This window comes from Clupea harengus, chromosome 16, assembly GCF_900700415.2.
Source record: "Clupea harengus chromosome 16, Ch_v2.0.2, whole genome shotgun sequence".
Lineage (NCBI taxonomy): Eukaryota > Metazoa > Chordata > Actinopteri > Clupeiformes > Clupeidae > Clupea > Clupea harengus.
The window spans coordinates 14,807,151-14,819,669 of NC_045167.1; the positions used below are offsets into that span (position 1 = coordinate 14,807,151).

At 47.7% G+C, this 12,519-nt stretch overlaps 1 protein-coding gene across 2 annotated transcripts in view; it reads left to right on the top strand.

The window, feature by feature from the left end:
- Window positions 1-12,519, top strand: part of grm8a (glutamate receptor, metabotropic 8a) — a 144,248-nt gene that overhangs the window by 122,752 nt on the left and 8,977 nt on the right. For both annotated transcript variants that reach the window (XM_031582567.2, XM_031582566.2), the window contains exons 8-9: window positions 2,759-2,898; window positions 5,164-6,099. In XM_031582567.2, the coding sequence (XP_031438427.1) occupies window positions 2,759-2,898; window positions 5,164-6,099 (1,076 nt within the window). The remainder of the gene's footprint in view (window positions 1-2,758; window positions 2,899-5,163; window positions 6,100-12,519) is intronic.

The window sequence follows — 12,519 nt, forward strand, 5'->3', positions numbered from 1 at the left end:
TCAGCCACCCGTACATATTAGTTGCTGGCCAGGTGTGTGTGTGTGTGTGTGTGTGTTAGATATAGTGTGCACTCTCCTTCAGAGGACCTGAGAGTCAAAGTGTGTTCGAGCGTCAGTCAGGAAGTGCATAAACACTAATTTGACAGGAGCAAGGACTCGGTGCGGCGATTCATTTCCTCAGAGATCCATCTGAGCAGCCAATTTGTAAGTCATGTTCTCACTAGGCACAAAGTAGGGATGAGGAGATGCCAGCTATTCGGTCCACTCGTTAGGCATCAATAGCTGTCATTTTCTCTTCAGCTTGTCAGAAGGCTTGTCTCTTTTCACCAAGTCTGGTTGAGGAGGGAGAGGGAGTGGGGTAGTTTGAAGCCAAGAAATAAAAAACAGTGACCAGCTGCAATTTTTTTTAATATTTACTTCGGATTCTGTAGGTGATGATAATCATCTGTCCATAATTCAGTTTCTCATGTACCGTTAGATATAGTGTTCCTGAGGCTCAACTGGTAAAGCAATAGGTTGAATAAGGCGATAGCATCACCAAGATCATGGGTTTGATTCCGAGGGAGACCACAAGACAATGTACTGTATATTTGTTTTGTAAATCGTTTTGGATATAATCATCTGATCAATGAATGTGAAATGATATGAATTCATCTTCATTTCGGACTCCTTCAATCAAGTATTTCTTGAGTCTTCTTACACTGTTTCATCACGGCTTGAGAATCAGCAGAGCAGCTGGGAAAATAAATGAAATACATAGCTGCACCAGCCCAACTGTCAGTGAATTTGATTAGATTGTAATGAAACTAAACTGGTGCCAAACCAACAAATCGGTCATTCATTCGGTCTAGGGCAGAACTCCAGCTCTGTCTGTGCCACGTCCATGAGGTCTTGTGATGCACATAACTGTAAGGGCCAGAAGAGTGCAGAGGCACTTGCTAGCCTGTTAGGACAGCTCTTGTGAGAGGGGAAGTGCTCTCGAGCCCTCGAGCCACAAATTCACATGCCAACTCAGGCGCTCGAGGCATCACCCAGTCGCTCCTGGGAGCGCGAATGAGCTTCGTATCTTCACCAATGTGTTCTTCCTCATGCCTGGGATGTATTTGAAGACAGGGACCTCTGAAAACTCTCTGTGACCCTCCCCAGCAAGTTACACTGGCGATATATTAGCACATTTTCTCCCCATGCTTTTAATTAAAATTTGATCGAATGCCCCTAAATTGACATCATTCCCAGCCCAGTCTTGAGCTCGCCGAGCTTGGAGACTACGCTTGCGGAACAATTTAAAAAGGAGAAATGTGGAGTGTTGTGTCGTGCGGTGCGTAGCCATGCCCTAAGCTGCGGATAATGGTGACAAACCTCCCTGTCTTTTCTAATTAACACCTGCGTGTGCCGTCTGTAAGGGGGGTGTCCGGGCAAGCTAAGCCGGTAAAACGAGAGAAAGCGTTTCCTTTTTTTTTTCTAATATCCGGCCCAGAGTTTTAATTTGCAGCTGACTTCCCTGCCACAGATTAAGGGGTTTGGTGTAATGGGGTTTGCTCGTGCGCTCCCAGTCGGCATCCCCTGTTCATTCATTACCAGTGGACGCAGAGAGTGGAGAATGCTGTCCGGTAGCGTGACAGGTAAACACATGCTGCAGTATTCCGTGTCAACTATACTCCTCTCACTCTGCCTTTTCTCCATCCTCACGCACTTCCGCTATCTCTCTCTCCTCACTCTTTCACTTTCGTTCGGTCTCTCCTACCCTCTCGGTGACTCCTTATCCTCGCCATCTGATGTGGCAGGGCCCAGCGCTCCCGGTGATGATGAATGAGGCCTACGCAGGAATTTCAGTCGTGCACCGCACCCTCGCTTAAAATGCGTATTTGTAATTACTCTCTTCCTTTGATGTCCCAGATCACCCCCAGCCCCCACACCACCACCACCCCCGTCCCATCCTGAAATATCCGTTTGGAGTGCAGTATAAGTGGGAGGCGGCAGGAGAGGGCGCAGTGCGTTTAGCATAATCGGCGGGGGGAGAGAGGAAGAGAGAGCGAGTGAGGGAGAACCATCTGTAAGGCTCTAGCTGCCTGTGGAGGCTGTGTAGATTACACCTCCGACGATGCAGTAATTCTCCCTCTCTCCCTCTCTCTCTCTCTGCACTCCCTCAGCCGGCTGCATGGATGCATTATTTATACCTATGACACCTGAGCCGGCTATCAGACCCCTGCGACAGGTAGAGGCGAGCGCTGTGGAGTGAGCATCTGAGAGCTTGAGACTCTTTATACATGCACACACACACACACACGCGCACACACACACACACACACACACACACACACACACACACACACACACACACACACACACACACACACAGTGTCATACACTCATACACACACACACACACACACAAACACACACACACACACACTCACACACACACACACACTCACAGTGTCATACACTCAAACACACACACACACATACACACACTCAAAGTGTTACACTGTAACACATACCCACACTGGTGATGTAAAACTGGAGAACTGATGTGAAAATTAGCCGTTTCTTCTCCTCTTCATTGTGATTACCCTGAGAGCTGTCTACATCAACGCAGCGTTGACAGGTCCTGGAATCACCAAGGCCATAACGAACAATTAGGGTTCGATCAGTGTTAACTCCTCGAGCAGCAAACTCCAGTACGGGAGTCACAATATGCCTCCTCCTTCTCTCCCTCTCTCTCTCTCTCTCTCTCTCTCTCTCTCTCTCTTTCCAGGGACTGCTGGGACTCCCGTCGTTTACAACGAAAATGGGGACGCGCCTGGACGCTATGACATCTTCCAGTACCAGATGAACAACAGGTCCTCTGCCGAGTACAAAGCCATCGGCCACTGGTCCAACAAACTGCACTTGAACGTAAGGCCAGGAGCGAGAATTGTATAAATAACGGTCCTCATCCCTCATTTATTCCTTGTCAAATGAATCATTATAGACTCCCAGCGGCCTTCGCTCACGGTACAGTGAAAGCAGGTGAATATTTTGCCAGCGTTAGGATTTTTTGCGCCGAGGATACCCACCTTGCTGGCAATTATGCTGATGGGAAATACACAGAGGGCTTCATTAGCTGGAAGGATGAAAGATGAGGAGACTAATAGGAGCTTAATGCTTTTATGCCTGACTGAAAAACAAAAACTAATGGATTCCTAAATGAGCAAAATTTCCATGGCCAAAAATGTCAGTGTAGCTGAAACAAGTAAAATAGAGAGTGAGAAAAAGAGAAATGGAAGAGGAAGAGAGAGAGGGAGAGAAAGGGAGGGTGGGAGATGGGAGGATAGAGAGAGAAGAAGAGAGAGGGAGAGAAAGGGAGGGTGGGAGATGGGAGGATAGAGAGAGAAGAAGAGAGAGGGAGAGAAAGGGAGGGTGGGAGATGGGAGGATAGAGAGAGAAGAAGAGAGAGGGAGAGAAAGGGAGGGTGGGAGATGGAAGGATAGAGAGAGAAGAAGAGAGAGGGAGAGAAATTACATTTGTAGGAGAGAAAAGTGTGACAGACCGAGAAATAAAAAGCTGGTGGTGTGTGTGTGTGTGTGTGTGTGTGTGTGTGTGTGTGTTTGTCCATTAGGAGCGACGCTGTTTCTCTCTTTTCAGGGAAAGCACAGGAGAGAGCACTACAAGCTGTGTTGTTGTTGTTATTGTTGTTGTTGTTGTTCCCCAATGGTCATCGCACAGGTGTGTGGAGAAAGTAGGCACTCAGCCACCCCAGATGTTATCCAAGAAGTTTCGCCTAGAAGTCTCGTGCTCCAATTCCTCCAAATTCTCACGGCTCGTACTAAACTCTAATCGTTTAAAATCCGTTCACACCCAAGGAGAATGACAGCTATGTTTCTTGGCTCGGGTTCAGTGGTTTACGCGTCTGCTGAGAGTGGGGAAAGGGGAGGAGAAGACTAGCGTTAGCGTTAGCTTTGGCACAGTGCTGCAGAGACTTTAGCTGGCGCTTTTTTTCCCTCTTCTCGCCTGCTTGGTCCCATTAGAAGTGTTTGTGTGGGATTACGAGTGACATAAATAAAGCCTAATTAATTACGCATGGTCATCTAATGTGTTTTTTTTCCCCTCTTTTCTCTCTGGAACATGGCTATGTTCTATTCCCTGGGGATTACTTTTGGGATTGGGCCACATTTTCATTTGCTTATTTGCAGATAATGTTTAATATGATAAGTCGCATTAGCCTGGCTGTTCATTTGGAAGTTTTTCGGGTTTGCATCCAGTAATTAAAGTAGATCTATACAGCCTCCTAATTGTGTCTGTTTTTCTCATACTTCCACATGGGCAGGCCAGAGACAGAACAGCATTGTGGGTGGATCTGCCAGCGTAATCAATTACAATTTATTCCTCTCATTTAATGCCTCTTCATTTTTCAAAAACTATTTTCTATTCCTGCCTCACAATGCCTCTCAAAATCATAATTTCACCAGAAAAGTTTTATTTTTATTTTGTTTATTCAGCAATAGATTGCTTTAGTAGGACACGAAAATGCATCCCCAACATCTTTCATGATGTCAAAACTTTCAATAGCTGCTCTATTTCTGTCAGATATGATTCTGTCCAACGGCCCAGCCTCCATCTGAGACGTGCCTGTAAGCGATTGGACAAATAGCTCAGAATGCTGGCTTGGCTAAATGCTTTCAGTGATATCCCTCATCTGGTCTTCTGCAGGTAACAGCTTCCCGTTTTCACTGCCAGTCTATCAGGGCCTACCGAAGGCTGTGTGTCACTAGTAATTGCATTAAAATAGTAGACCTGCCAGTTCCTCTGGCTTAGGCTGTGTAGTGGGAGGTATTGGTTTTCCTTTTTTTTTTTTTACAGCTGTTTCTGACAGTCTCCTTCCTCTCTCTTTCTCCACTCTCTCGTAGTCCTTCCCATAACGTCTATATTTTTCACTTTCGCTTGACCTTGAACTGCATCTGTTCTGCTGACGTCCCTGTTGCTCTGGTTTCTCAACCCTCTGTCTTGATCTCTCTTGTTCTCTCTCTCTCTCTCGTTCTGTCCTTGAACTGCATCTGTTCTGCTGACGTTTCCTGTTGCTCTGGTTTCTCAATCCTCTGTCTTGATTGCTGTTGTTCTCTCTCTCTCTCTCTCTCTCTCTATCTCTCGCTCTGTCTGTCTCTCTGCTGTCTGTTTGTCCAGGTGGATGTGATGCACTGGCGGACGCGTGACCCCTTGATTCCACTGTCCATCTGCAGCGCCCCCTGCAGGACGGGCGAGCGCAAGAAGATTGTGAAGGGCGTGCCGTGCTGCTGGCACTGCGAGCGCTGCGAGGGCTACCACTACCAGGCCAGCGAGCTGACGTGTGAGGTGTGCCCGTACGAGCAGCGGCCCGACGCCAACCGCACCGGCTGCCAGGCCATCCCCATCATCAAGCTGGAGTGGCACTCGCCCTGGGCCGTGGTGCCCGTCTTCGTTTCCGTCCTGGGCATCATGGCCACCACCTTCGCCATCGTGACCTTCGTGCGCTACAACGACACGCCCATCGTGCGCGCCTCTGGCCGCGAGATGAGCTACGTGCTGCTCACAGGCATCTTCTTGTGCTACGCCATCACGTTCCTGATGATAGCCGCGCCCGACGTGGCCGTGTGCTCGTTCCGCCGCATCTTCCTGGGCCTGGGTATGTGCTTCAGCTACGCGGCGCTGCTCACCAAGACCAACCGCATCCACCGCATCTTCGAGCAGGGCAAGAAATCGGTGACGGCGCCGCGCTTCATCAGCCCGGCCTCGCAGCTGGTAATCACCTTCAGCCTCATCTCCGTGCAGCTGCTCGGCGTGCTGGTGTGGTTCGGCAACGACCCGCCGCACATCGTGGTGGACTTTGACGAGCAGCGCACGCAGGACCCGACTAACGCCCGCGGCGTGCTCAAGTGCGACATCTCGGACCTGTCCCTCATCTGCTCCCTGGGCTACAGCATCCTGTTGATGGTCACATGCACTGTTTACGCGATCAAGACGCGGGGCGTGCCAGAGACCTTCAACGAGGCCAAGCCCATTGGATTTACTATGTACACTACCTGCATCATATGGCTAGCTTTTATACCCATCTTCTTCGGAACAGCACAGTCAGCAGAAAGGGTAAGCCCCCCCACCCCCCAAATGTTTTCCTCTGTGTTCGATCGTAAAAGTTTATGATTGATTCAGAGTAGCGTATGATTGTTTTTTGGATCAATAGGCTTCATGGTTGGGTTTAAAGCCTGGATGGAGGGCAAAAACCAGCATGTCCAGGAAGCTGCCAAACCACCCTCAACTGATTGTGCTTTTCATCAGTATGCCAACAACATTACACATAGACAAATTGTATTGTTTCAGGGATTAGAATATTTTTAAAGGATAATTTCAAGTAAGTTTGGCAAGATCTGGGTTGCTGTTTGCATATGGCTGCATTAGTGTGGTACACATACATAGCTAGGAAGATTTGGACTAACAATAATACTGTGGAAAGAAATAATTAAACTGTTTGCTTACTACTCACTTACATAAGCCCTTCCTGTGGCACAAGCAGATAACAGTTGTCTTCCAGTGTTTTCCTGTGCTGGGCCATATATTCACCCTGGTTCCACTTACAACCCAGCTTCTTCCGGTAACTCTCGTGAAACCACTCAAAGTATGGATCTTCCACTGAGTAACAGAGTTATTGACTCTTTATTTATTCAGCAGGTGTCCATGAATGTGATCTGAGCTATGGCATTAGCTTAGAGTGTTCTAGACAATGGCCTTGATTCCTTGAGGAAAGGTTGTCTCGAAGGGACTGTGAGGAGTAAAGCAGATTGAAAAGCCTGTGAAAATCCAGTAGACTTGTTTAGTTTAGCAGTGTGAGTGGAGTACAAATGGCAAAGAGCAAATAGCAGTGCTGAGCGTCCCCTATATCTCTACCCCTGTATCTACCCTACAGTATATCTCTACCCCTGTATCTACCCTACAGTATATCTCTACCCCTGTATCTACCCTACAGTATATCTCTACCCCTGTATCTACCCTACAGTATATCTCTAACCCTATATCTCTATATCTCTGCCCTATATATCTGCCCTATATCTCTACCCCTATATATCTAGGCCTATATGTCTGTGCCGCTGAATGAGCTTGGGTGTGAAACTTCAGGTGCTGGGAGCCAAACAGACAACAGAGGAGTTTAATGAGCTCTTTCACTTGACTCCTCTATCTCACGCCACCCTCCTCCTCCTCCTCAGCCCCCTTGCCCTCCCTCCTCCGCCACCCCCCCCCCCCCCCCCCCCCCCCACCCACCCACCCTCTCCTGCCGCCGCCTCCTCCTCCTTAAGACGAGACCTCATTAAGCCAGCCAACTGGCCCGACATCATTAGCCATCTTCACGACCACACCGTGCAGACAGTACCTTTTCACAGACAAGAGGGAGAAAGATGGAGAGAGTGCGAGAGAGACACTTATGGATATACCAATTACGCGGTGAGCAAACACCACTCTGTGTTTTCAGTCACCATGAGGAATGATTGGGAGTCTCTGGGAACAGCGTGGTGTTGTTCTCTGTCATTACTGGCCATAATGAGAAAATCACTGAATTAATTATTTCATGAAAACATAGCTGTGTCACTAGAGAAGGGGGAAAATGGTGTAAAAGCAAGTCATCAACTGATTCACTTTCGCTTTGAATTGCAATTCTGCGACTATATCGCGGAGACTGTGAGAGATGCTTATTGGTGAGCTAACTCGTCTAAATGTGCGAGCGCATTAAGAGGCTGACAATAATGCATTTAAACAAACAAATTAATTCAAATCAGAAACCTGGCTGTGAATGCAGCTTTAGCTGTATGCCTGTGTGTGTGTATGTGTGTGTTAGAGTGTGTGTGTGTCTTTGTGGAGGGCCTGCTTTGCATACCAGACGAGTCTTTTCTCATTGGAAGTAAAGCCCCTCTGCTCCAAAACATGATGTCAGGTGATTGCAAAAGAACTCACTGAAGCAAATCTACATATTGCAAAAGATGAAAAAAAAAGCATCAGCTTGGGTTTCTCCTCACAGATCACACAACCGTCTACCCTGCGGATCCCAGTGGATTCCCTTGCTTTAATCTCAGCAATGGCAAAACAGAGCTTTTGATTTCCCGAACATGGTTGTAGGTGCTCCCCTTATCTGTTCGCTCAACTCCTTAGCGTTAGCATGGATAGGGTGTGATTGAGCCCTCGATTGATGTGAGAAAGAGACTGCAGATGTTTTAAGTGATCCGAACCTCTGCCTGTGTGTCTGACGTGTTCTCCTGCGCCTTGTTATATGCACTTTGACAAGTTCGATCCGACTAAGCTGTTCAGAATGTTAATGGGCCGATTGAGGACTCTGAAGGTGTGTGTTGTGGGGGGGGGGGGCTTCATCTGTGGGAAATCAATGACACCATAAGATGTCCATCCGGCTGGTCAAAAAAACTAAAAAAGCACATTCCACCAACGCCCCATTTGCCTTTTCTCTTTTTATAATGGCTTAGTCAGACGTTCGTCCCACTCGCTCAACAAATTATGCACGTGGCCTGAGTTCCCAGGTTTTATTAAGATGAATGGGCCACAGCTCCAGCCTCTCTGACTGCCCACTGACAACACCTGCTCAGGGTCAGAGTCCCGCTCTGTAATATGCGCTTCCCGCCACAGCGTAGTGATCAAAATGGAATCCGTCTGCAAATAAGCTTTTTCCCCTAAGGTGCTCCAGAGGGAATTGTTAATGTAAAACAGGTAAGAGGAAACCGGTAGGACGCTTTGTCACGCTGTCACTCTACATAATTGTAAATGATACGGCTTTGAAGGCGGCTCTCTGTGTGGTGCCGTGGGTTAGGTGAAAATGGTGGTTTCAGGCACTCCAGTGTGGGTAATTATGAGAATGCTGGGGGAGCACCATGATGAAGAGCGAGGCTTTGTGATTTAAAACCGGAGAGACATATTGGGACTGCACCACCATTATGTCCTTGTGGACCTTTTCAGTGTGCCAAAATTGCCCATCCTACCACCCCCCCACCCCCCTTCCCCGTCCAATTGATGGTACCTTTCCTGCTCATCTTTCCCCAGACTTTCAGCCCTGATCTTTCTTTCCTTCTTTCTCTGGCCCTGTTCTTTGTCTCTTTGCCCATTTTGTTTTCACCATTTTCAGTCGGTCTCCTCATTCCTCTCTTTCTCTTATTCTGAATTTGATGCTTACTCGTCACTTCACATTTATCTTTTCCCCTTTCTCTCTCTCTCCATCTCTCCTCTTCACTCTATTCCTATTCCCAGTGTCTGTCACACCCCCTTACTCCCTCTTTCTCTCTATCGCTCCCAAACACCTCTTTCTTTTCCATCTCTCGCCCCGGCGGGAGTGCATCTGGTGGCATCCATGACCAGTTGCATGCGTGGCACACTTCCCCCTGCCGAGCACTCAGTCACGCTCCAGGCGAGCGAGGTGCTCACTGCCCCCATTCCCCTTCCTCCCTGCCTGTCACGCCGAACGTGGCATTCAATATTGTTCATCTCCCGCTGATGGATTCATGGCAGGTGCTTTAGCCGGCGGGGAGAGTGACCGCCCAGGTCCTTAGCCGTCCACGAGCTGCTGCCATTAATCTTGGGCAATCTGTAGTGATGGCCGTGGTGGCTGCCGCTGCTGCCGCTGCCGCGGATGCCTTTGCCCACTGCTGCTACAAATCGCTTCCATGGGCGGGAACGGTGCAGGAGACAGAGAGCCAGAACTTGAAAAAAACAGGCAGACGGCGGTTTGCCGATTCTGAGAGGTCGCATCGCTGAAAGCAGGGTCAAGTGTGTTTTTATTTTTTTACTTCAGACGCTACCCTAAATACAAGACTGCGCCATTCGCTGCCAAGATAACAGGCCAGATCTTTTTTTCTTTCTTCTTTTTTTTTCTCTCTCTCTGGGAAAAACAATATTCTAAACACAAAAAAGAAGCATGGAAAAGCCCAGTGCAGCACACACACACACACACACACACACACACACACACACACACACACACACACACACACACACACACACACACACACGCACACACACGCACACACACAACATTTGTAGGTCTCAGCTGTGCCAGCTTTTGTTTAGATATCATTAGTGTGTTTTGTCTTCAGCTAATATTCACACACAGACACATGCTCACACACACAGAGAGAGAGGCATATACACACAAATGTTTGCTAAGACACACAGTGACCAACAAAGAAGAACAAAATAGAATCATCCAGTTCTGCACATAGTTATTGAAACACACTGGCTTATGCAATGCAGATTGAACATTGGAGGGCCAAGACTACTGATGGTACGGTGTCAGCCTGGATGAGCCTCCTCCCTGTGGCCTCTGTGGCAGCCATGACAGGCTATTCACACCTTTTCATCTGCATTCAATCCATGTACGCTATGACACATTAGTCATGAGGCTGAGCCCCGTGAGTAGCACTTATATCACAGGGTCCAAATGATTGGACTTTGATGTCAAGGCATTCGTTTAATCTAGAAGATGCAGAATGGGAATATTTAATTTCCTGTCACTTGATGTTTTTTCCCTCCAGCAATTTTTTTTTTAACTTTAATCAGTATACATATTTTTAGTGAGATCCCAGGCAAAGGAAACATCAGGCGTCTTCAGATGGAAATTGCCATTGAAGGGCTCTCCATGGGGCTTTGAACAAAAACGCATGCTATGACAACGGCATTCAGTGACAAGCGGAAATCAGGAGAAGGCGGCGCGCAAACGTGTGGGTTCTGCTTCGCTTCCCTTTTCACCATTTGCAATTCATGGCACTTGGCTAAAGACAAACTCAAAATGGAGCATGTGTTTGTCTCTGTACGTGTGTGTGTGTGTGTGTGTGTGTGTGTGTATTTTGTTTGCATGTTGTGCAATGGGTATTATCCCTGCCTTTAGTGGAAAGAAAAAAAAACGTATGTTCTTACTGTCAAAACAGATTTCCAGTGTGTGCGCTGCTCGTGCGTTTGATGTTTGTCAGCGGCAAGCGAAGGTGACGGGTTCCTCACTTTCATGTCATGCCAGTGTCCCCACCCCCCCCCCCCACGCCCCCACCCCCCGAGCACAGCAGTCAGTCTTAGGGTATCCGTGAGCACCTGCGTAACGCCCTCAGCTGCCAGAACCCAGCACCTGCTGACACAAACAGGTGAACGCAGGTTGGTCTCCGGCGCACGCGTGTGTGTGGGTGTGTGTCTGTGTGGTAATGTGTCTGTGAGCGGCATTTGTGACAGCGTGATGTGTGTAATTTTGGAAAGCCGTGGCAGTTAATGTTCTCCGTGTCCGCTCCTTTGAAATGCACCTGAGAGTGATTTAGCTGCTAATTGCTCAGCCGGTTTTGCCTGTTTAACAGCCCCCCTAAGAAGGGACACAGATGGGTTCTTATGTGAAGCGCTTGGCTAGAAACTGCAGCACAACAATGCTGACATTGAGGCTCTTACTCCTGGTACTTTTGGCCCATTCAAATCAGGGATCAGCAACATTTAGCAATCAGATGTAGGGTATTAGGCAATACATCTTTAGTATGGAATGTTCCAGGAGTCAGTGGAAATCAGCTTTGCGGACTGACTACACAGTGACGTGAGAGTAAACCACTCTGTCAAGTTAAAGAAAACACTTTAAAGAGCTTCTTTCAGCATTACAAATCCGATTATGATTTTTAGTTCTGCATCATTTCACACTCCCCCCTCCCCATTTAAAATCAACATGATTTAATTATGAGGGGCTATATTTCGCACAGTTGGCCTATTAACGGAATCTTCACCATGGGGGTTGGCCCCGTGTCCTGCCTCCAGAGTCCCCTGATGTGTGTGTGACCCACTAACATGACAGGATATGACACGGGAAGAAAGATACTAATGTTTCAAATTCACTGAAGAGTTGCTTACATTAGTAAGATTCTGTGTGTGTGTGTGTGTGTGTGTGTGTGTGTTTTAATTTTTTTACTTTATGTTGTTGTTTCTCAAGTGCAGGGGATGCTGTTTTTTATTTCAAATCTAGTTCGCAATTTGTCAGCGCTTTCATGACATGGTACCATTTTCTGAGGTGAACTGTAACCGTGCAAAGAAAGCTAGAGTGTGGGAGCAGACAGTGCCCACCAGTCTCTCTGACACCAGGCTCTGGTCTGTGGCCGAATATAAAATGACATGAATGATTATTTTCCACAAGTGAGAGGGAGAAGGTGAATCCAGATTGTTGTCGGTGTGAGCTTTGCAAGCTTGAGGTGTTGAAAGAAAGAGAGAGTGTGTGAGAGAGAGAGAGAGAGAGAAAGAGGAGGAAGAGGATGTCAGGAATACGCAGTCTCAAAAGATATGTTTTTTTTTTCCTCTGTCTCTTTTCAAGGACTTTAAAACTAATTAGGAAAGGCACACAAGCGTTAGAATGCCAAATGACTGCGGCGAGGCTCGAGGATCAGGGGGTGGCACAGAACACAGCACAGCTCACATGTCGAATTAGAGCTGTTGGGTGTTCTGGAGCTTGAGCACATCCTAACGCGTGGTGTCTGTGTGTATCTGTATCTGTGTGTGTGTCTGTGT